Raw genomic sequence first — 25,967 nt, 5'->3', positions numbered from 1 at the left:
TCACTTCAGTAGTGTGTAAGCTGATGGAAACAATAATTAGAGATAAAATTGTTAAATATTTAGAAGAAAATAAAATTATAAAGGATTCGCAACACGGTTTCAGAACCAAGCGCTCCTGCTTAACAAACTTACTAGACTTCTTTTATGAAGTATTTAACTCGTATGACGAGACAAAAGCTGTTGATATTATCTACCTTGATTTCCAGAAAGCTTTCGACACTGTTCCCCATAAGAGACTCATCAGTAAAGTAAAAGCTCACGGCATTGCCGGAAACACCCTGAAATGGCTGAGAGACTGGCTCTCTGACAGAAAACAGCGTGTTGTAATAAATGGAAAAGAGTCAGAGTGGCATAAGGTAAATAGCGGCGTTCCTCAAGGCTCTGTATTAGGACCAGTACTCTTCATAATGTACATAAATGATATTGATGAAGGGATAAACTGCAAAATAAGTAAATTTGCAGACGACACCAAAATAACAAGTAGAGTTACGTCTGTGTCACAATGGCAGGAACTGCAGTGTGACCTCAATAAACTAACAAGCTGGGCAGAAAAATGGCAGATGAGATTCAATAAAGAAAAGTGCAAAATTCTACATATCGGAAGCAACAATGTTCAGGCAAGATATGTAATGAATAACATGCCACTGTCAAGTGCTGATAAAGAAAAAGATCTTGGTGTCGTTGTGTCAAACGACCTAAAGCCGAGTCAACACTGCACAGAAACAGTAAAGACGGCAAATAAATTAGTAGGGTTCATTGGAAGAACCTTTGAATTTAAATCAGAAAAGGTTATACTTGCCTTATATAACTCACTGGTGCGCCCTCATCTAGAATACTGTGTACAGTTCTGGTCACCATACTACAAAAAAGACATTGAAAAACTAGAAAAGATACAGCGCAGAGTCACAAAGATGATTCCAAGATTGCGCAATAAGCCGTATGAGGAACGAATGGAAGAACTAAACCTATTTAGTTTAACAAAGCGCAGGATAAGAGGAGACCTAATTGAAGTGTTCAAAATTTTCAAAGGATATAGTAACATTGATGCACATAAATATTTTACCATTGATCATTCTAACCTAACAAGAAATAATGGATTCAAGATTATACCCAAACGTTTTAAATCCCACGAGGCCAAACATTTCTTCTTTAATCGTATAGTAAATATATGGAATAAACTTCCTGCCGAAATTGTAAACAGCAATACTATTGAATCATTCAAAAATAAAATAGACAAATATTTAAAAGCAAATCCCCAACAAGCTCTCTTCTTGTCCGAATAATTACTAAATTCACTATTAAACTCTTATTCAACAGACACCATTTTTAATATAACTTGTATTAACTTTGAGATAGGCGTATAGAGTTCACCGTAGGGTGAATAGTAGAACTTCCTTTCATCCTTTCCTATGAAAATTTCCATGTCAGTTTTTCCATACTGCATGGTACTTTTCCCAACTATTTCCATGCCAGTGCAAGCTGGAGGGAGTGGTGGGTGGGGAGGAGCCTTCTGCTATGCTGTCCTGTCTCTCTTCACTGTATCTAGTTAGAAGTAGTTACCAAACAGCCTTGCAAGGACCAAAAGGTCTGTTGCTGTTTGGCTTTCCTTTGTATTCCTTTGTATTCCTTTTTTTTTTTTTCCTACTCTTACAGTTCCTTATATTCATCCTCTTATTCCTTCTCTTCCCCTTTTTTCACCTCCTTTTCCTCTTCTTCCTCCTCCTCTTCCTCCTCCACCTCCTCCTCCTCCTCCTCCTCCTCCTGATACTTCGTTTCTCTGTCCCTAGAAATTCCATGTCGTTTTTCAATACCACATGGTACATTTCCATTTTCCGGCTAGCTTCGGCTGGTGGGATGGGAGGGTGGGGAGGAGCCTTCTACTTTACTATCCTGTCTCTCATACTATGTAGTTAGTATAGAATAGTTAACCAAGCAACCTAGTAAGGACCCCAGGGTCTGTTGTTGCTTGGTCTTTCCTTTGTATTCCCTTTGTATATTCCTCCTCCTCCTCCTCCTCCTCCTCCTCTTTCTCCTCCTTCTGTTGACTCTCTGCCAACAGGAAAACGTGGAGTATCTTAACATGTGGAACGATTTTTATAATGAACACAGACTCTTTCAGAGAGACGGCCTTCATCTGAACTCTGTGGGAGCAGCCAGGATGGGCAGACTAATCCATGAAAAAGTTTGTCTCCACAGATCAAAAAACGCGCGGGCGTCAGCAACAGGACCAGCATCGTAAGCACTAACGTCAATATTTCATCCACAGGTTCAGACAAGATCAGAGCTTGTTACTTCAATGCCCGTAGTTTACGGAATAAATTAAATGAGCTGCAAGCTCTTATTTATCTTGAAAACTACGACATCATAGGCGTCACGGAAACGTGGATAAATTCATCAAGCAGGGATTACTTAGCTGAGTACTCACTCCCTGGCTACACCATTTTTAGCTGCGAGAGAACTCACCGTGCGGGAGGCGGTGTTATGTTTTACGTAAAAAGTAATCTTCATCCTCGTTTACTCCCGATCCCAACCATTGCTAATATAGACGTCACTTTCATCCAGTTAGAAAATAAATCTCGTAAAATAACATTAGGTCTCGTCTATCGCCCTCCAGCCCAGTCACCCGCTACAGACGAAAAACTTTATGACCTTATCGCGGACATTTGCTGCGTTAATAATTGCATAATTATGGGGGACTTTAATCTTCCAGTCACGAGGTGGGGTGAACCACTGACGGCTCACGCAGGCCAGCATCTCTACGGGAGTATCCTTGAAAGCTCCCTCCACCAGCACGTCATGCATCCGACGAGAGGTAACAATATCCTAGATATTGTTTTAACAACTGGTGAAGAGTCAGTAAAAGACCTAAAAATTGGACCAGAACTGAGTTCCAGCGATCATCGTAGCTTACTTTTCACCATAAATTTTGACAAAGCTAAAGTAAGCGAAAGTAAAGAAAAAGTGCCAGACTATCGGCGTGCTAACTTTGAGAGACTTCGCATGCAGCTTGCATCCATAGACTGGAATGAACTGCTGGAAACACCAGACATACTCGTAAACAACGCATGGGAAGTCTTTGCTAAAAAGTTAAATGAAACTACGTTTTTGTGTGTACCGCAACGAAACAGACGGAAGGTAAAAAACACCAAACCGAAATGGTGGAACAATGAAATTAGATGCTGCCTTCTGGCTAAGAAAAATGCGTACCACAAATACATACTAACACAAAATAATGATGATAAACTAGAGCATGACAGATTACGTAGAAAAACTAAAAAGCTGATCAAATGCAGCAAAAAATCTGTCGAAGCTCAGATCGCGAACTCATGTAAAACGAACCCAAAAGAATTTTACAGTTATGTAAAAGCAAAAAGGGTCGTAACATCAACGATTGGTCCAATAATAACAGAAAATGGTAAACAAATAACAAGCGAAACAGACATGGCGAATACCCTGAACGAGTACTTCTCAACCGTCTTCACGACTGAGGATGTTCAGGGCAGTCTGCCGACCCCCACGCCTCAGTCACGAGGCACCACGCTGCCAGACTTCACCATCACAGAAAGTGAAATCCTCTCAGTCACAAAGAGCATGAACGTAAACAAAACACCCGGGCCAGACAAGATATCACCCAGGCTTCTTAAAGAAGCAAGAAATGAGCTCGTGAAACCGCTTACAATTTTATTCAATAAAACTTTGCTAGCGGGTAAAGTTCCCCACGAATGGAAACTAGCAAATGTCACGCCAATCTTTAAAAAAGGAAATAAATCTCTCCCAGCCAATTACAGGCCGATCAGTCTCACTTCAGTAGTGTGTAAGCTGATGGAAACAATAATTAGAGATAAAATTGTTAAATATTTAGAAGAAAATAAAATCATAAAGGATTCGCAACACGGTTTCAGAACCAAGCGCTCCTGCTTAACAAACTTACTAGACTTCTTTTATGAAGTATTTAACTCGTATGACGAGACAAAAGCTGTTGATATTATCTACCTTGATTTCCAGAAAGCTTTCGACACTGTTCCCCATAAGAGACTCATCAGTAAAGTAAAAGCTCACGGCATTGCCGGAAACACCCTGAAATGGCTGAGAGACTGGCTCTCTGACAGAAAACAGCGTGTTGTAATAAATGGAAAAGAGTCAGAGTGGCATAAGGTAAATAGCGGCGTTCCTCAAGGCTCTGTATTAGGACCAGTACTCTTCATAATGTACATAAATGATATTGATGAAGGGATAAACTGCAAAATAAGTAAATTTGCAGACGACACCAAAATAACAAGTAGAGTTACGTCTGTGTCACAATGGCAGGAACTGCAGTGTGACCTCAATAAACTAACAAGCTGGGCAGAAAAATGGCAGATGAGATTCAATATAGAAAAGTGCAAAATTCTACATATCGGAAGCAACAATGTTCAGGCGAGATATGTAATGAATAACATGCCACTGTCAAGTGCTGATAAAGAAAAAGATCTTGGTGTCGTTGTGTCAAACGACCTAAAGCCGAGTCAACACTGCACAGAAACAGTAAAGACGGCGAATAAATTAGTAGGGTTCATTGGAAGAACCTTTGAATTTAAATCAGAAAAGGTTATACTTGCCTTATATAACTCACTGGTGCGCCCTCATCTAGAATACTGTGTACAGTTCTGGTCACCATACTACAAAAAAGACATTGAAAAACTAGAAAAGATACAGCGCAGAGTCACAAAGATGATTCCAAGATTGCGCAATAAGCCGTATGAGGAACGACTGGAAGAACTAAACCTATTTAGTTTAACAAAGCGCAGGATAAGAGGAGACCTAATTGAAGTGTTCAAAATTTTCAAAGGATATAGTAACATTGATGCACATAATTATTTTACCATTGATCATTCTAACCTAACAAGAAATAATGGATTCAAGATTATACCCAAACGTTTTAAATCCCACGAGGCCAAACATTTCTTCTTTAATCGTATAGTAAATATATGGAATAAACTTCCTGCCGAAATTGTAAACAGCAATACTATTGAATCATTCAAAAATAAAATACAAATATTTAAAAGCAAATCCCCAACAAGCTCTCTTCTTGTCCGAATAATTACTAAATTCACTATTTAAACTCTTATTCAACAGTTTTAATATAACTTGTATTAACTTCCAGATAGGCGTATAGAGTTCACCGTAGGGTGAATAGTAGAACTTCCTTTCATCCTTTCCTATGAAAATTTCCATGTCAGTTTTTCCATACTGCATGGTACTTTTCCCAACTATTTCCATGCCAGCGCAAGCTGGAGGGAGTGGTGGGTGGGGAGGAGCCTTCTGCTATGCTGTCCTGTCTCTCTTCACTGTAGCTAGTTAGAAGTAGTTACCAAACAGCCTTGCAAGGACCAAAAGGTCTGTTGCTGTTTGGCTTTCCTTTGTATTCCTTTGTATTCCTCTTTCTGCTACTCCTCCTCCTTCAAGTTTTCTTCCTCTTTCACCTTTTCATCTTCGTCTTCTTCCTCTTCCTACTTTTTCTTCCTCTTCCTCCTCGTCCTCCTCCTCCTCCTCCTCCTCCTCCTCCTCCTCCTCCTCCTCCTCCTCCTCCTCCTCCTTTCTGCTACTCCTCCTCCTTCAAGTTTTCTTCCTCTTTCACCTTTTCATCTTCGTCTTCTTCCTCTTCCTACTTTTTCTTCCTCTTCCTCCTCGTCCTCCTCCTCCTCAACTACCTTTTCCTCCTCTTCCTCCTCTTGTTTTTTTTTTCCTCTTCTTCATCCTCCTCCTTTTCCTTTTACTCTTTCTCCTCCTGCTCTTTCACCACTTCTTCCTCATCTTCTTAGTCATCCTTTTCTCCTCCTCCTCCTCCTCCTCCTCCTCCTCCTCCTTTTCTTTTTCATCTTCTTTCTCCTCTTCTTCCTCTTCTTCGCATTCTTCTTTGTCTTCTTACTGCTCTTCTCTTCCTCTTCCTCTTCTACTTATCCACTCCTCCTTCTCCTCTCTTCCTTCTCTTTCTCCTCCTCCTCCTCCTCCTCCTCCTCCTCCTCCTCATCCTCCTCCTCCTCCTCCTCCTCCTCCCCCTCCTCCTCCTCCACATCCTCTTCCTCTTCTTCCTTTCTCTCCCCTTCCTCTTTTTATTCTCCTCCTCCTCCTCCTCTTCTTTTTTCTTCTTCTCCTCCTCCTCCTCCTCCTCCTTCTCTTCCTCCTCCTTTCCCTCCTCCTCCTTTTCTTTCTCTTCCTCCCATCCCCCCTCCTCTTCTTCTTCTTCTTTTTCTTCTTCTTCTTCTTCTTCTTCTTCTTCTTACTTTTGTTTTTGTTCTTGTTCTTCTAGTACTACGTCTTCCCCTTCTTTTTCCTCCTCCTCTTCTTTTTTCTCCTTCTCTTCCTACTTTTTCTTCCTCCTCCTCCTCCTCTTCTTTTTTCTTCTTCTCCTCCTCCTCCTCCTTCTCCTCCTCCTCCTCCTCCTCCTCCTCCTCCTCCTCCTCCTCCTCCTCCTCCTCCTCCTTCTTCTTCTCCTTTCTTTCCTCCTCCTCATTACTAAACAGCCTTGCAAGGACCAAAAGGTCTGTTGCTGTTTGGCTTTCCTTTGTATTCCTTTGTATTCCTCCTCCTGTTCTCCCTCTTATTCCTCATTCTCCTTGTCCTCCTCCTCCTCCTCCTCCTCCTCCTCCTCCTCCTCCTCCTCCTCCTCCTCCTCCTCCTCTTCTTCCTTCTTCTCTTCTTCCTCCTCCTCTTCCTCCTCCTCCTCCTCTTCCTCCTCCTCTTCTTCTACTCTTCTTCTTTCTCCTCCTCCTCCTTCTTGTGCTCCTCCTCCTCGTCACCACCACTGTCATCACCACTGTCACCACAGCTGTTATCACCTCTGTCACCAGTGTCATCACCACGATCATCAATATCACCACCATTGTTTTTTCCTTTTCACTCTCTACTAAAATTCCATGTGGTTTTTCAATATCACATGGTTTCGCCTTTTTTCCTGCCAGCCTCGGCTGGAGGGAGGGGTGGGTGGGGAGGAGCCTTCTGCTTTGCTGTCCTGTCCCTATCACTGGTAGTTAGTAAATAGTCTCAATAAACAGCCTAGTAAGGATCTCAGGGTCTGTTGCTGTTTGTCTTCCTTTGTATTCCTTTGTATTCCTTTGTATTCCTCCAGTGTCACCACTAATTTCACCACCAATGTCACCACCACTGTCATTTCCACTGTCACTACCATCGTCACCACCACTGTCATCACCATTGTCACCACCACTATCACCACAAGTGTCACCACCAATATCACCACCACTATCCCCACCACTTTCACAACCATTGTCATCACCACTATTACTGCCAATCTCACCACCACTTTCATCACCACTGTCATCACTTTCACCACCACTGTCATCACCACTGTCATCACTGCTGTCACCACTACTGTCACCACCACTGTCACCACAGCTGTTATCATCTCTGTCACCAGTGTCATCACCACGATCATCAATATCACCACCATTGTCACCACCACTGTCATCACCACTGTCATTCTATTATTGGTCTCAATCTTTGTTTTTCTTTTCTTTCTTTTTTTTCATGCGCTTCCTCCTTCGATTTCTTGTATATGTGTGCATGTATGTATGTATGTATGTATGACAGTGGAAGGTTGGGAGCCCGTGTGGGGGAGGGAGGGAGTGAGGAGTGACCGGGTGAGGGAGGGAGGGAGGGAGGGAGGGACGGAGGGAGGGAGGAATCAAGGCAGCGTTGCCAAAACGGTGAAAGTTGCCATGAAAGTTTCACAGATCCTGCTTGTTATTATTATTATTATTATTATTATTATTATTATTATTATTATTATTATTACTATTATTATTATTATTATTATTATTATTATCATTATTATTAATACCAATAGTAGTAATAGTAGTAGTAGTAACATCATCTTCACTACTATTTAATTTGCAGGTTTCATCTCCTCCTCCTCCTCCTCCTCCTCCTCCTCCTCCTCTTCCTCCTTTTCTTCTTAATCTTCATCCTTGTCCACCTCTGCTTCTCTTTCACTTTCACCCTCCTCCTCCTCCTCCTCCTCCTCCTCCTCCTCCTCCTCCTCCTCCTCCAGTGCTATCCTGTTTCTCTCACTAATAGAGTAGAATAGTTACCCAAACAGCCCAGTAAGGACCTCATGGTCTGTTGCTGTTTGGTCTTCCTTTGTATTCTTTCTTTGTTCCTTCACTTTTTTCCTCCTCCTCCTCCTCCTCCTCCTCCTCCTCCTCCTCCTCCTCCTCCTCCTCCTCCTCCTCCTCTTTCTCCTCCTCCCGCTTCCTCTTACTCTTTGCCTTGTCATCGTCTCCATCACCACCTTTATCATCATCACCACCACCACCACCACCACCACCACCAGCACCGTCATCACCACCACCGTCACCCTCAGCACCACCATCACCATCACCATCACCATCACTAACACGTTCACCATCATCACCAGCCTTAGGACAGTTATACCCTTGCATGTGTGCACAAGCAAATGCATGTTTTGACCACATTTAAACAGAAGTGCATATTTGTAACTTTTTTTCCCTAGTGCGGCATATTTCTGAGTTGTTAGGTGTTTATGAAGAGTATTCTATATGTAATAGTATTTTGAATTATAATTTCTTGTAAGTGTCATAATGAGTAATTGAAAGACATGTTTTGAACAGGATCAGGCTACACACTTGATAAGCGGCAGTCCTACACTCGGTTAATGCGGTGTAAGGAGGTGTATTGCTACTTTGTACACCAAAAACTTGTCTGCCTCTTTTCTTTTCATGTCAGCCACGACTTTTACAAAAAAGTAAGTCTTTGTGGTAAATCACTGCAGAAAACTCATGTTATTATCAATTCCACTAAGCTAAAAGTATTAGCCTATTATTATTAATCATACCTTTGTTAGGAAATGAGTGGTTGTTTCAGTGCTTATTTTACCTTTTTGTGGTGCATGTTTGCATGCAGATTTACCTCATTCTGAGTGCATGTTATCCTAAGCCTAATCATCTCATCCACCATCACCGTCACCATCATGTTCACTATTGCCATCACCCCCACCATCATATTCACCGCCACCACCACCACCACCACCAACACCATCATCATCACTATCGTCATCACTATCATCATCTTCACCGTCCTGACAGTCACGGTCACATTCTGTGCTACAGTCAAAGGTAACAAACATTCCAGAGGGTTGGTTATTTGAACACAGTTGTAGTTGTTAATGAATGGTTAGGCTTTACTTCAGTTTTGTTGATGGTGACAACAATAATGCATTGATGACTGTTGTGATGGTGGCAGTGATGGTCATGACAATGTTAATTGTAGTAATTATGATAATACTTGTGAAAAGAATGACTATGATAATGATAACGGTGTGTGTGTGTGTGTGTGTGTGTGTGTGTGTGTGTGTGTGTGTGTGTGTGTGTGTGTGTGTGTGTGTGTGTGTGTGTGTGTGTGTGTGTGTGTGTGCAGGTACTAACTAAACAAACAAACAAACAAACAAACACACACACACAGACAGACCCACCTGGGCATGGCACGCAGCAAGGAGTCACAGTGAGTGGCTTGGTCTGGATGCCTGTATTGGTGGTGCAGGTGCAGCTCAGTGTATTCGTGGTGTTCAAAGATGAGCCCCTGCACGTCTGATTCCTTCCTGCTTAGCTCTATCCATACCTTCTTGGAGGGGATGAGGGGGAGGAGGGCCCTGGCACTGGTGATGGTGCTGTCTCTTATTGTTACCCTCTCCCTCTCATCACTTGTAATGTGTCTGACAACACAATCCAAGGCAGTCCTGTTCACTTCAGTGTCCTCCAGCATGGACAGCCAATCATCACAGTCTTTCACACCAGTCTCCGCCAGCAGGTCCACCACCTCCTGTGTGTGTAGAGTTACTAGCATTAGTACCACCACCACCACCACCACCACCACTACCACCACCTCCTGTATGTGTTGATTATTATGATTAATACCACCACCACCACCACCACCACCACCACCATCACCACTACCTTCACCACAATCACTTCACAACCTCCTCCTGTGTGTGTAGAGTTACTTTGATTACTACAGATGCCACTACCACTACCACCACCACCACCACCACCACCACCACCTTCACCACCACCACTACCACCACCACCACCTTCACCACCACCTTCACCTCCTGTGCGTGTAGTCACTACAATAATTTCTTGTACTGTTTTTGCTAATGACTAGTAAGGATCAAAATTGAGGTTGACAGTGGTGCAGGTTCCCCTGAGACAGCTATGGAAGGATCAAATATGAGGAAGAGAGGATGAATAGTCAACTTACTTGTATGGCTGCAGCACAAAGTGGTGTGTTAGGGTGGCAGAGGAGACCTGCCACGTGCAGCAGCAGGTTTCTCAAGTTCCGGAGCTGTTCTGGCGGCGGGTCGTGAAGCATGCGTCGTATGTTTGCTGAGTGTGAGCCCTCCACCAGCTTGTGGACGATTGCTGATGCACCGTAGAATTCTTGTAGGCTCTTGTGTGGGGCTGCGTACTTCTGATGATGCCCCAGCCTGTCACTGGTGTCTTGAAGATTGAAAAACGCTGGGATGACTTCCTTGCTGGGTAATCCTTTTCCAAGGCAGCAACAAATCAGCTTCTGCTCTTCCTGTTTTGACAGAGTCAGTCGGTCTTGTAGAAGACCTTGCAATGACATGTCGTATATATCTTGTAGAACCATAGAGATGAGGACCTCGCGGGTCTTTGTGTCTCGTGGATCATCTGTGAGTCTGGCCTGCAGTTTTTCTATGCACCAATCTCTTATGGTGACGTACAGGCTGGTCTGGGTGGTGGTGATCTTGATCTTGTCTTGATCGATGTAGAAAAGTGTTGCCACGAACAATAAATTTAATGGCAGGCCCAGGTAATCCTTCCAGCCAATGTGTTTCATGAGGTACTCAAGCCTCTCAGGGTCTTTGTTCCCCTTGTCTGGGAAGCTGTTGTAATGCTTCATGACAAAATGAATTCTTTGTTCATGGCTAACACTTTTCATCTCCATGTCCCACACCTCATAGCCATCAGGTACTTTGGCCAGGAAGTCTTGCACTGTTTCGGGCCGCGATGTGCAGACGAGTGTGAAGCCTGGCGAGTATTTCGAGATGTTGATGATGTCCTTCACAAGGCTGTGTGATGGAGTGCCTGGCGACAGTTCGTCCAGGCCGTCAATCAGGAAGAGAACCTTGCTTTGTTGTAGGAGGGGGATGAGGTGTTCGTCCATCACAGCAAAATGGTTTGGGAGGATCACTTTGATGAAGTTCTGGAGAGATGGGCCTTCATCATCGCGGCACAAGACACGCACCACGATGTCGTACTCGTCCAGGTGTTTGATGGTGCAGGCGCCGGGCTCCTGAAGCCACTCTGAGACAAGGAAGGTGAGAAGGGTCGTTTTGCCGCTTCCTGCCACGCCCCTGATCAGGATGAGCTGTGGCTTGGCGCCGTGCGTGGGCGGCGTGGCCGATGAGGATGTGGACGGCTGTGGATTCTGTCCCGCGCGGCGCGTCACCGTCAGCACGTCGCAAGTGTCGATGTCTCGCCTCTGTTGGAAGTGTCCTCTTCCTTCCACGAGGGACATCTTGCAGAAAATGTCCTGGATGTGATGGTGGTGTTTTGGTGAGTCGGTAAGGAAGGACAGAGGATCAAAGGTTTGCATTCGATCATAGGATGTTTTGAGGTGGGTCTGACTGTCTCTCATAAATTCTTGGTGCATGATACTGAAATAATCTTTTAAAATTTCTTTCTCCATTCCTGTTTTTCTGAAGGTATCAGTGACCTGCCGGGCGTTGTCCTGCACGGGTGTCACCTCTGCGTCAGGAATGCAGTATTTGGTCTTGGCTGCGGCGAGGACTCGGATAAAGAGGTGTTCTAACTCGTTGACTTTCTGCTGGTACTCTGCCTCGCTGAAAGATTTCACTTCATGAAAGAGTTCATTCCGCTCATCCTTGATTTTTGTTACCAATCCCTCCAGGGTGTTCTGGTTCCCCCATTCGGGATCGCCATCTCTCGCCAGGCCTTCGCACGTCAGCTTTATTGCTTTGTACAATAAAGTCAAATCAAAATTGTCCCATAAAGGGAAGCGTTGTGCTTGGCGGCGGTCGGTGTGGTTCACTGCTGCTTTCTTTTGTTTTTTACTCATCCTTCCATAGTTGGCTGTCGAGCCTTGAGGAAGGTTGTCAAGGTAGTCAGTGAGGGACTTGCCCGGCGGCGTGGCGGGGGCGTTCAGCGCGCCGCGCTTCAACACGAAGGTCAAGACGTCCTTGCCTGCGTTCTCCATGAGACAGATAAGCTTAATGCGACGGACGCAAACTTTCGGAGCGGCGGCCATGGTGGAGGGCTTGGGACGGCAGTTCCTCTCGCCAGCAGCCTGCAAAGAAATTTCCCAAGTGAGGAGCAGGGCAGGAGAGACGTGGCCTGCAAGGCTGAGTGCGGGAGGGAGGGAGTTGAGCCTTGAAGTGGCCGGCGTTAGCACCGGGATGTGGGGACAAGACAAAGAGGTGGATGGGAGTAAGAGACACTGTGGCACACGGCATGGCACGTGTGTTGTGGCCAAACCATTTGACAAGACAACACGAGACAAGACTTGACTGTGTGTGTGTGTGTGTGTGTGTGTGTGTGTGTGTGTGTGTGTGTGCAAGTAAGTAAGTAAGTAAGTCAGTCAGTAAGTAAGTAGTTAAGTAAATAAGCAGGTAAGCAAACCTGTATTGGTGAGCACAATACAAAGTATTTCAAGGTGTACATACAATACACAGTCACGTGAGCCGAGGCTCTCTGACGGTGTATTGTACAGTAGAGCAGAGGGCAGGAGTGCAAACAAATTATAATGTACAACAACATAATGAACTGTACTGTACAGCGACAGTACCTCGCCGCTACAGAGAAGGTAAACATTAATACAAGTGTCTCACACTAACTTAAATAATAATAAAATAATGATGATAATAACAATAACAACAAGGATAGTGATAACAATAATACTAACAAATACAATAACAAAAACAGTAAACAACAACAACAACAACAACAGCAATAACATCAATTTACTACTACTACTACTACTACTACTACTACTACTACTACTACTAATAATAATAATAATAATAAAAGTAATAATGATAACAACAACAAATGCGATGACTGCAATAAATAGCATCAAAATCACAGCTTTTGTTGATGAAGTGGTTACTTTTGATGACTGCAATAAATAGCATCAAAATCACAGCTTTTGTTGATGAAGTGGTTACTTTTTAACCTGTTGTTTGTTTGAACATTTTATCAGTTGTAAGAAGAACTTTGTCTATCAAGAGGCAAACTGTTCACAACAGTTTAGGTCCAACTTGTCACACTGTTTGTGAATAATATTGTTGTCAGTATCGCACAAATAAGGTTAACGTTGTTACTTCTCGTGTGAGAAACATTTTCTGCCAATTTGAATATTGCATTATGTCCAAGATTTTGATGTATTAATAATAATGTGAAGTACTTATGAATGAAGGGAAACCTGCAAATACTGAAGGCTGAGGAAGCTTTGGATGCAGACTCAAACCTCTTTACGGAAAATGTACAGCGAAGAATTTTATTTTGCCGTCCTGTTGCTTTGGTTAAAAAGACGGCCATGTAGATGCCCATGTAGGAAGGCAGTGCATGAGATGTGGGCAGCGTCAAGTACACTGCGTGTCACTCACTGCTTCAGCTGTTACATTACCCACAATTATTTTTAAAACGCCAGCTGTTTGAGAGACATTTAAACGTGTGTGTGTGTGTGTGTGTGTGTGTGTGTGTGTGTGTGTGTGTGTGTGTGTGTGTGTGTGTGCGTGCGTGGACCGTATGCTTTTTTTGGCAATGATTTCTTTGGCGGTAAAGATGCCCACCAGTACACAGTGCAGTGGTCTCCCCTCGTTTGACAGGCCGTGGACTCCAGCTTGAAAAGACTCCTTGATAAAGTTCATGACATGTTCAATATTTGCCTCCCTATTAAGTATGTAGATGTTTCACACAAAAGGCTCCAAAACCCAACCATTTCTAAAACGGTAATCAACTCGACAAGACTCAAAAATCAGTTGTATAGAGAGCTTCCGAAACCTGAAGCTCCGCCCTCTGTTCCGGTGAGGATATAGACAGGCGGACAAATGTGGATGTCAAAACCTTTCAAGATCTAACTCCCCTCGTGACTTCTGTTATCTAGCCAAAAATATCTCCAATAACTTTGCTTCTTCTTCTTTCCCTCCTCTATTTCAACCAGATGGCACCACTGCTATCACATATATTTTTAAAGCTGAACTCTTCGCTCAAACCTTTGCTAAAAACTCTACCTTGGACGATTCTGGGCTTGTTCCTCCCTCTCCTCCACCCTCTGACTACTTCATGCTATCTATTAAAATTCTTCGCAATGATGTTTTCCATACCCTCGCTAGCCTAAACCCTCGGAAGGCTTATGGACCTGATGGGGTCCCTCCTATTGTTCTCCGAAACTGTGCCTCCTTGCTTGCACCTTGCCTAGTCAAACTCTTTCAGCTCTGTCTGTCAACATCTACCTTTCCTTCTTGCTGGAAGTTTGCCTACATTCAACCTGTTCCTAAAAAGGGTGGCTGTTCTAATCCCTCAAACGACCGTCTTATTGCTTTAATTTCCTGCCTATCTAAAGTTTATGAATCTATCCTCAACAGGAAGATTCTTAAACATCTATCACTTCACAACCTTCTATCTGATCGCCAGTATGGGTTCCGTCAAGGCCGCTCTACTGGTGATCTTCTGGCTTTCCTTACTAAGTCTTGGTCATCCTCTTTTAGAGATTTTGGTGAAACTTTTGCTGTTGCCTTGGACATATCAAAAGCTTTTGATAGAGTCTGGCACAAAGCTTTGATTTCCAAACTACCCTCCTACGGTTTCTGTCCTTCTCTCTGTAACTTCATCTCAAGTTTCCTTTCTGACCGTTCTATTGTTGCTGTGGTAGACGGTCACTGTTCTTCTCCTAAATCTATTAACAGTGGTGTTACTCAGGGTTCTGTCCTGTCACCCACTCTCTTCTTATTATTCATTAATGATCTTCTAAACCAAACTTCTTGTCCTATCCACTCCTATGCTGATGATACCACCCTCCACTTTTCCACGTCTTTTTATAGACGTCCAACCCTTCAGGAGGTAAACATATCACGCAGGGAAGCCATAGAACGCCTGACTTCTGATCTTTCTAAAATTTCTGATTGGGGCAGAGTAAACTTGGTATTATTCAATGTTTCAAAAACTCAATTCCTCCATCTATCAACTCGACACAACCTTCCAGACAACTATCCCCTCTTCTTCAATAGCACTCAACTGTCCCCTTCTTATACACTGAACATCCTCGGTCTGTCCTTTACTTATAATCTGAACTGGAAACTTCTCATCTCATCTCTAGGTAAAACAGCTTCTACGAAGTTAGGTGTTCCGAGATGTCTCCGCCAGTTTTTATCACCTCCCCAGCTGCTAACTCTGTACAAGGGTCTTATCCGTCCATGTATGAAGTATACTTCACATGTCTGGGGAGGCTCCACTCATACTGCTCTTCTAGACAGGGTGGAATCAAAAGCTTTTCGTCTCATCAACTCCTCTCCTCTAACTGACTGTCTTCAGCCTCTCTCTCACCGCTGCAATGTTGCATATCTAGCTGTCTTCTACCGCTATTTTCATGTTAACTGCTCTTCTGATCTTGCTAACTGCATGCCTCCCCTCCTTCCGCGGCCTCGCTGCAAAAGACTTTCTTCTTTCTATCACCCCCATTCTGTCCATCTCTCTAACGCAAGAGTTAACCAGTATTCTCAATCATTCATCCCTTTCTCTGGTAAACTCTGGAACTCCCTGCCTGCTTCTGTATTTCCACTTTCCTATGACTTGAATTCCTTCAAGAGGGAGGTTTTGAAGACACTTATTCATCAATTTTTGACCACTGCTTTGACCCTTTTATGGGACTGGCATTTCAGTGGGCATTTTTTTTTTATTTGATTTTTGTTGCCCTTGGCAACTTCTACTACTACTACTACTACTACTACTACTACTACTACTACTACTACTACTACTACTACTACTACGACTACTACTACTACTACTACTCTAGTACTACTACTACTATTATTATTACGATAACTGTTACTAGTACTACTTCTGCTAGTATTACTACGAATATTATTATCACAACTACTTTTAGTGTTATTATGAATACTACTACTATTACTACTAATACTATAATTATTATTACGACTAATGTTACTACTGTTTATATTACTACTACTACTACTACTACTACTACTATTATTATTATTATTACGATAACTGTTACTAGTACTACTTCTACTAGTTTTACTACGAATATTATTATTATGACTACTTTTTGTATTATTATGAATAATTCTACTATTACTACCACTACTATAATTATTATTACGAGTACTGTTACTACTGCCTCTATTACTACTAGTACTACTACTACTACTATTATTACTACTACTACTACTACTACTATTACTACTACTGCTACTACTACTACTACTACTTCCTTGCAACCCTCCGTGTCCACTTTACCATCTTTCCTTGATTCATATTTTTTATTATTTTTATTGTTATTAGTGTGTGTGTGTGTGTGTGTGTGTGTGTGTGTGTGTGTGTGTGTGTGTGTGTGTGTCTGTGTGTGTGTGTGTGTGTGTGTGTGTGTGTGTCTGTGTGTGTGTGTGTGTGTGTGTGTGTGTGTGTGTGTGTGTGTGTGTGTGTGGGATTACAGATAAAAATACTATTCATGGACACCGTAATTTATTCGCGGAAATAACAAACAAAAAATTGTACACTGCACTATTCTCTCTCTCTCTCTCTCTCTCTCTCTCTCTCTCTCTCTCTCTCTCTCTCTCTCTCTCTCTCTCTCTCTCTCTCTCTGCCTCTTGTCAGTCAGTCAGCTGTTTTCAAAGTCGCTGGGCCTCGCTCCCCTCCTGCCTGGCTTGTATGATGCCACGTAGCATTTTACAGGAGTACATTTAATCACCGCAGTAATGTTGTCGTGCAATGCTTGTCGCTTTATGTGCTTTTTAATGCCACTTGTTTTGTTATAACACACACACACACACACACACACACACACACACACACACACACACACAGACACACACACATGGGAAAGGAAAGAACATGTGACCTTAGGCGCTCTAGAGCAGCCTCGGCCAGCATGTTGGCCTTCCTGCCTTCCCCGCCCCCTATTGATAGTGACCTCGGTTTTTTCAGTTTTCAACTCTTAGTTTTTAGTTTTAGGCTCGCCCTGGTGAGATTGTTGTACTTGTGAACACATTTAGCGAGTGCGTGTCGACACATAAAGGATAATGTGTGCTGCCGTGCAAACGTACGAACACAACTACCTCCTGCGTCGTATGCGAGGGTCCGGTCACCCGCCGCCCAACGTGATAGTTAGTTACTTTTACTGACCAAAGAAATTATTCATACAGTAAAGTGAAAGGTACAAAATTTGCCAGTGGTCCAAATAAAGAATCATACATTTACAAACATAAATAACAACACTTTCACTTAAGTATTGTTTAAGATTAGGCGATGCAAAGTAACCAGCATTAGCAAACACTTACTAGCAGTAATGCTATAACTAACATAGATACATAACTCAGCATAACGTCTAACACAATATGACCAATAATAATGCAATAGGTAGTTCTAATTAAGTATTGTTTTCTTTTTAGGTTCTATAACTAATCAACACTTCACACACGTACCTACATAAGACATCAGTCGAATTCTAATAAACGCCAAACGTAAAATCAGGGACATTGTGTCATCTGAATAAATATTATGGACACCAAGACTAGAATTCAATATTGTTTTATATGTGTGATATTTGTTGCATCTTGTGGCTTATTGGTAATTAAACTAATTATTCTGTCAAGAGGATTTATATGATTATCATACTGTATGGCGCTCTGGATAAACTTATAACCAGGGGTGTTAGCTTCTCTGCATCAACTAAATACAACATGAAATGGTTCACTTCTGTCGAGTAGAGTCAGCTTCCTCTCCAAGAAACGTTTCCATCGGACACAGACAGTATGGTAAACTGGCTTAATTCTCGATTCAACATGACATAAGTTTGATCTTGTATTATTTGTCACGTCCAGGACACATTTCATAAGTTTATTGTACTGACTGGTGAGTGACACACAGCTATCTGTCAGCCACGACTCGCAGCTGTATCTCAGTTCAGCCAACACAGCCGCGTCAAAAACAAGTCGCTTATAACACTGAGGCATATCAGGGTTCGAGGCACGAGTTATAGAAAATTTGTTGACGACTGACTGACACTTTGCCTCGTGTAATGACACCACGTCCTTCATACAACCGCTGTTGGTAAACCAGGTCCTTAAAAACTTGTATCTGTCACAGTACTTAATAACGTGTCCCTCGATCTTTAATGGAACTTTTTCACAACGAGTGATATTTCAAACAAAAAAATTTATTTTGTCCTCGTTAAGAACAATTCCATAATCATTGCAATAATCGATGAAAACTCTGAGTTTCCTGATGCACATATCCCGAGATGTTGTGTGCAGTGCGCCCAAGTAGCTGTTAGTTGCTATTTGTTCCTTCAGCATACGAATCATCTGGTTAATGTAAATCACAAACATTAGACAGCTGGAAGGTGAGCCTTGCCTTACTCCCACTGACGACTCCACCGTGGCACTCTTAAGCACGTTACATGTGCAGCGATACATAACATAAATTGCTTTTAACATCCTCCTTCCACATCCTATTGATTTTAAGCATTCTATCAGCCTGGACCACGGTACTTTATCGTATTTTTTTTTTTTTTTTTTTTATGTAGGAAGGATACTGGCCAAGGGCAACAAAAATCTAATAAAAAAAAATGCCCACTGAAATGCCAGTCCCTAAAAGGGTCAAAGCAGTGGTCAAAAATTGGTGGATAAGTGTCTTGAAACCTCCCTCTTGAAGGAATTCAAGTCATAGGAAGGTGGAAATACAGAAGCAGGCAAGGAGTTCCAGAGTTTACCAGAGAAAGGGATGAATGATTGAGAATACTGGTTAACTCTTGCGTTAGAGAGGTGGACAGAATAGGAGTGAGAGAAAGAAGAAAGTCTTGTGCAGCGAGGCCGCGGAAGGAGGGGAGGCATGCAGTTAGCAAGATCAGAAGAGCAGTTAGCATGAAAATAGCGGTAGAAGACAGCTAGAGATGCAACATTGCGGCGGTGAGAGAGAGGCTGAAGACAGTCAGTTAGAGGAGAGGAGTTGATGAGACGAAAAGCTTTTGATTCCACCCTGTCTAGAACAGCAGTATGAGTGGAACCCCCCCAGACATGTGAAGCATACTCCATACATGGACGGATAAGGCTCTTGTACAGAGTTAGCAGCTGGGGGGGTGAGAAAAACTGGCGGAGACGTCTCAGAACACCTAACTTCATAGAAGCTGTTTTAGCTAGAGATGAGATGTGAAGTTTCCAGTTCAGATTATAAGTAAAGGACAGACCGAGGATGTTCAGTGTAGAAGAGGGGGACAGTTGAGTGTCATTGAAGAAGAGGGGAAAGTTGTCTGGAAGATTGTGTCGAGTTGATAGATGGAGGAATTGAGTTTTTGAGGCATTGAACAATACCAAGTTTGCTCTGCCCCAATCAGAAATTTTAGAAAGATCAGAAGTCAGGCGTTCTGTGGCTTCCCTGCGTGATATGTTTACCTCCTGAAGGGTTGGACGTCTATGAAAAGACGTGGAAAAGTGCAGGGTGGTATCATCAGCATAGGAGTGGATAGGACAAGAAGTTTGGTTTAGAAGATCATTAATGAATAATAAGAAGAGAGTGGGTGACAGGACAGAACCCTGAGGAACACCACTGTTAATAGATTTAGGAGAAGAACAGTGACCATCTACCACAGCAGCAATAGAACGGTCAGAAAGGAAACTTGAGATGAAGTTACAGAGAGAAGGATAGAAACCGTAGGAGGGTAGTTTGGAAATCAAAGCTTTGTGCCAGACTCTATCAAAGGCTTTTGATATGTCCAAGGCAACAGCAAAAGTTTCACCAAAGTCTCTAAAAGAGGATGACCAAGACTCAGTAAGGAAAGCCAGAAGATCACCAGTAGAGCGGCCTTGACGGAACCCATACTGGCGATCAGATAGAAGGTTGTGAAGTGATAGATGTTTAAGAATCTTCCTGTTGAGGATAGATTCAAAAACTTTAGATAAGCAGGAAATTAAAGCAATAGGACGGTAGTTTGAGGGATTAGAGCGGTCACCCTTTTTAGGAACAGGTTGAATGTAGGCAAACTTCCAGCAAGAAGGAAAGGTAGATGTTGACAGACAGAGCTGAAAGAGTTTGACTAGGCAAGGTGCAAGCACGGAGGCACAGTTTCGGAGAACAATAGGAGGGACCCAATCAGGTCCATAAGCCTTCTGAGGGTTTAGGCCAGCGAGGGCATGGAAAACATCATTACGAAGAATTTTAATACGAGGCATGAAGTAGTCAGAGGGTGGAGGAGAGGGAGGAACAAGCCCAGAATCGTCCAAGGTAGAGTTTTTAGCAAAGGTTTGAGCAAAGAGTTCAGCTTTAGAAATAGATGTGATAGCAGTGGTGCCATCTGGTTGAAGTAGAGGAGGGAAAGAAGAAGAAGCAAAGTTATTGGAGATATTTTTTGGCTAGATGCCAGAAATCACGAGGGGAGTTAGATCTTGAAAGGTTTTGACATTTTCTGTTAATGAAGGAGTTTTTGGCTAGTTGGAGAACAGACTTAGCATGGTTCCGGGCAGAAATATAAAGTGCATGAGATTCTAGTGAAGGAAGGCTTAAGTACCTTTTGTGGGCCACCTCTCTATCATGTATAGCACGAGAACAAGCTGTGTTAAACCAAGGTTTAGAAGGTTTAGGGCGAGAAAAAGAGTGAGGAATGTACGCCTCCATGCCAGACACTATCACCTCTGTTATGCGCTCAGCACACAAAGACGGGTCTCTGACACGGAAGCAGTAGTCATTCCAAGGAAAATCAGCAAAATACCGCCTCAGGTCCCCCCAACTAGCAGAGGCAAAACGCCAGAGGCACCTTCGCTTAGGGGGATCCTGAGGAGGGATTGGAGTGATAGGACAAGATAAAGATATGAGATTGTGATCGGAGGAGCCCAACGGAGAAGAAAGGGTGACAGCATAAGCAGAAGGATTAGAGGTCAGGAAAAGGTCAAGAATGTTGGGCGTATCTCCAAGACGGTCAGGAATACGAGTAGGGTGTTGCACCAATTGCTTTACGATAGTCTATAAATAATACATATAACTTCAATTTCTTGTATTTTACATAATCACACAATAATCTCAGTGTAAATATCTGCTCTAGGCATCCTCTTCCCTCCATTGCTCCTGCTTGACAATTGTCCACATCCATCCACATTTTCAATCTATTGATAATAAGTGTGTCATAGAGTTTAGCTAGGGTGTCCATTATACTAACACCTCTGTAGTTATCACAAAGCATGCGATCACCACACTAATAATGCATTTAACTTACTATAGCACCAGTTTAGTGGGAAACACAAACTATCAAAAATTACATTGAACATTGTAAGAAAAAACATCAACCAGTTCATAGGTAAGTTCATTAATAGGGCAGGACTTATTCCAACAAAACTTTTCATTTTATTCATCCCTCTCACAGCTGTTTCCACCTCTCTAAACGTGAAAGGATCATCCACAATGGGAATACTTGGTGCTTGCTCAAAGTTTACCTCTCCAACTTCCTCCATCACTGGATTCAATAATTCCTCAAAATGAATCTTAAATTGGCTCTCAGTAGGCTGGGTACTGCCTTCATTACTACTAATTTCACCTTTCCAGTTAATTGCTTTCCAAATTTTCCCACAGTCATTTTCCTCCATGAGTCTTTTCCTTCTTAGGTCTACACTTCCCTCACGCGCGACATTCGTCTTTTTACACTCCTTTGCTATTCCATTAACTTCCCTGCAGCTTTCCTTAACCACGTCCTGCACACTTTCCTCATTCACCACGCCCAGGGTTGGCGGCTCACACAGCGCCATCCTCGTCACGAACGCTTCTATATCCACTTTGTCATGGTGCTTGCCTGTCGCGATATTAGTGGTGCGGGGACTGTGTGTGAGCGTCCGACCCAAGTTACTGGCGCGCTCAAGTAGTCGTGATGGCGTTACTCATTTAAAAACGTCAGTGTTAATTGTTAGAGTGAGTGGCGCATGATCTGAGCACGACATAACTTGGCGTGTACATAAGTCTTTCAGGACATTCAAACTGCTATACTTAACTAAACACAGGTCGATAAACACAGGTCGATTTCCGATGTCCAGCGATCATTACGCCTAAAAGATAAATTCCCTCCGCGGTGCTTTCCGTCATATTTCAAATGGTTAGCAACTACAATTTCTTTCTCTTCACACATGTTGGGTATTGCCCGGCCCATGGAATTACTTATAAGATCTTTCACACCATTATATTCACATCTCTTTCCGTTTATATTTCTACTTGGTAGGCAACCCACACGTGCGTTCAAGTCAGCGACCACTATGGCACCGTCACAGTCGGTCACCTGCCCCTCCCACAGCAGCGCCGGGTCGTGGTAGGGCGAGTCGACCGGTGGGATATACATGGCGCCAAGCCTCATCCCAGGGCAGCAGGACAGCTCGACCCATGTTTGTCCTTCTGCTGCAATGTTGACACATGTGATATATGGTACCAACGCACACTTCACCAACATCATAATTCCTCCTCTCCGACTATTTTGTTTACTTTTATTCATATATAAATCAAAACCTGCCACGCTACTAATTAACGTTACTTAATTTCAGTGATCCATATCATGTCAAATTCTAAAGCAACATTTATCACTTCAGGGCTTTGGAGCTTATTTTTCACACCACAGATATTACAAGCACATATTTTCAATTGCCCATTCCAATTCTTTCCATGCCAAAATTTGGGAAATACCTATCAGTCACAACACAACACGCAGCAATACTCGCCGCCGCCAGTCAAACATAATTTCCACTTCCTGGTTGTCTGGTTTCTGCTTCTCCTCATTTTCTCGGATCCTCTGTCTTGTCGTTTCTCTCCTCGCCGCCGGATGAACGTCCTTCTTCAAGCAAATCCGTTCAAAGTCTCTTCCTGTATCCTTCAGGTTCTTCGCCACTCGCAAGATGTCGCTCCGTTGATCTTGACTCTCCAGCGTCACGTGAATAGGGCGACTCCTCCGTGCGTCAGGCTGTCCAAGTCGTATCGTTGCCCCTACATCAGTGGGTATCGGTCCGGCGTAACCCGCGGCTTCCAGCACTGTCTAGATCTTCTCTCCATCTGTCGTTCCCAGGCCGTCGTCATCCTCCGAGACCCCAGTTATAACCAAGTTCCGCACCCTTTCTATGGCGCCAAGGGATTCTAGGAACCGGTTTTGCTGGTGGCTAGTCATGTAGGCTTCATCGAGTCTTGTATTCAGTGATTCTATTTCTTCCTTCATCTCCTTCACAGCTGCCAAATCTTCTGGAATATTTCTTATTTCTTCGAGTAATTCAGAGCTCGGTGGCTGCTCTTCATGAGGCTGATGTGCAACAGTTGTTCTCAGTGCACATTTTAGCTGCGCCGCTGTCAGTTTATTGATCTCCGTAGCAGACAATGCCTTCACTGTGTTTACATTGTCATAACTAGCCATCTTGGACAAACAAACAATTATCTTTGCATCCCGTTTTCTTCAGTGGTTTGGCGTCGCCGTTACCATAGCAACGGTTTTCACAGCGGTGCAGAGGGGGTGGGGCCGGTGTTGATCGGCCACATTATATTCTAGCTTCTAACTACCGGCTAGCTTTCTTCAGTGGGCTACAAGTAACTGAGTCTTGGCTCCACTCTACCCTCGTGCAGCTCCTTAGGCAATATATTGCCTGATCTAAGCTTGTATGGCAGCAGAATCTTGGCAAAACTTGGAGCTCTATCCAGGTCTGTTTGTTGATGTTTGCAGCGCCATCTACACAGTGCCTTAAGACTTTGAAACTATTTCGGAACTGCACGATGCAGGACTACCTGCTCTACCATCACCTCAAGACAGAACGCAGGAAGGGAGGGGGGAAGGGCGGAGTGGCCCCTAATACCTGCCTGTCAACATTCCTGCCGGAGTAGAGGCCCTGTGGGTGAGAGTTACGCCCCCCTGCCATCTCAGCAACACAGCCTCCATCATCGTGTGCGTCGTGTACCACCCCCCACGAGCCACCTCAGCACAGTTACTCACCACTCACATCAGTGACACTGCTGATGGTCTAAGTGTGAGGTATCCTGTTGCCAAGCTGGTCATCTGTGGGGACTTTAACGGATTGTATATCAGCGATATCCTACACCAGCTACACCTCACCCAGGTCGTGAACTTCCCTACCACCCAGCAAGCCACCCTCGACCTTATACTGACACACCTATGCCAGCAGTACTCGTCCCCCAAGTCGCTGCCTCCCATGGGACGGAGCACCCACCTCTCCATACTGTGGACACCCACACCCACCACCTCGACCCCCTGGCCAGCTGTCACCAGGACCCACCGTTCCATGCCTGACTCAGCCATGAGGGAGGTTGGGCAGTGGGTGACACAACACCCGTGGACCGAGGTGCTGGATGTGGAGGACGTCAACTCAAAATGGCACAATTACGTCACCTCCACCACAGAAGCCTTCCACCGCTACTTCCCAGCCAAGAATGTCACAGTGCACACATCTGATGCCTCCTGGATGACGCCCAGCATTAAAAGACTCATGCATCAGCGGATGTGGTCGTTCCACTCCTGCCCGGTCCTATACAGGAAGCTAAGAAACAGAGTGATCAGGGAGATTAAGGCTGCCAAGTCAAGCTATTACCCGGACAAGATACACCACTTCAAGAAGGCCAACAACAGACAGTGGTACGCTAGCAGCAAAGCTTTGTGTGGCCTACAAAAGCACACTTCATCTCTTCCTTGCACCTCCCACCTTCCTGCTAATCTCGCGGCTCAGGAGATGAACGACCACTTTGCCGCTATCTGTCACACCTGCCCTCCTCTCCACACCACTCCACTTCCTGACCATCTTCCCGCCCCCTCCCCTCCCCCCACTATCCAAAAGGTGGATGTTTTTAAGAGGATACTTAAAGATACCAAGATACCAAGATACCAAGGATACTTAAAGATACCAAGATCCACCACACCCACTCACCTTCCCATATGGGAAGAGCCAGCAACACCGCTATGCCCCATAATAAACGCCTCTCTTTCCCAACACTCTTGCCCCGCGGACTGGAAGACATGTTATGTCTCTCCCATCCGCAAAGCTTCCAGTCCACAGTCCCTCGGTGACCTCAGGCCAGTCTCTATTACCCCCGTCCCTAGCTTTATTTGTGAAGATTTTGTGTACGACTGGGCCTACACCAAAATTTGTTATACCGTGGATATCAGACAGTTTGGAAATATTATAGCCACCTCCACCTCCCATTATCTGACCAGCTTCCTTGACTTCATCTACAGCCACCTGGAGAAGCGAAACACCTCTCTAGCTGTTGCTTTTGTGGACTTCAAAAAGCCTTTGATCTTGTTGATCAACTTTGTTCTCTTCAGCAATGCAATTAGTCTGGGTCTCCCTCCCAACCTGGTAGCGTGGCTAGCCAACACCCTCTCAGGGAGGCGTCAGGCCGTTCGCTATCAGGGCTCTGTCTCTAATATCCAACAGCTGACATGTGGGGTCCCCCAGGGGACCAAGATGAGCCCACTATGCTTCCTCCTCCTGATTAACGACGCCCTCACTGACACCCCCCTCGCTGGAAGTATGTGTACGACTGCACCGTGGGCGTCCCAGCCTCCAAAAGGAACCCGGACTACTCGCCACTGCAAGTCATTTTGGAGCGACTGCAGACATGGACGGAGGAGAGCAGGATGACCATCAACCACAGCGAAACTGTGGTGATGCATTTCTGTACCTCCTCTGTACCAGTGCCCTCTCCCCAGCTCAG

General features: G+C 44.0%; 2 protein-coding genes across 2 annotated transcripts in view; one reads left to right on the top strand and one right to left on the bottom strand.

The window, feature by feature from the left end:
- Nucleotides 1–25,967, bottom strand: part of LOC135096794 (uncharacterized) — a 63,235-nt gene that overhangs the window by 12,479 nt on the left and 24,789 nt on the right. Inside the window, exons 6-7 of the mRNA XM_063998550.1 lie at nucleotides 10,273–12,345; nucleotides 9,488–9,834 (exon numbers count right to left, since the gene is read on the bottom strand). Of these exons, the coding sequence (XP_063854620.1) occupies nucleotides 9,488–9,834; nucleotides 10,273–12,345 (2,420 nt within the window). The remainder of the gene's footprint in view (nucleotides 1–9,487; nucleotides 9,835–10,272; nucleotides 12,346–25,967) is intronic.
- Nucleotides 1–25,967, top strand: part of LOC135096817 (uncharacterized) — a 27,979-nt gene extending 2,012 nt beyond the window's left edge. The window contains exon 2 of the mRNA XM_063998580.1: nucleotides 23,137–25,967. Coding sequence (XP_063854650.1) covers nucleotides 24,449–25,894 — 1,446 coding nt within the window. The 5' untranslated portion in view covers nucleotides 23,137–24,448 and the 3' untranslated portion in view covers nucleotides 25,895–25,967. The remainder of the gene's footprint in view (nucleotides 1–23,136) is intronic.

Source organism: Scylla paramamosain, unplaced genomic scaffold, assembly GCF_035594125.1.
Source record: "Scylla paramamosain isolate STU-SP2022 unplaced genomic scaffold, ASM3559412v1 Contig7, whole genome shotgun sequence".
NCBI lineage: Eukaryota > Metazoa > Arthropoda > Malacostraca > Decapoda > Portunidae > Scylla > Scylla paramamosain.
The sequence above is the reverse complement of the archived record's forward strand: the minus strand, read 5'-3'. Positions and strand labels throughout refer to the sequence as shown.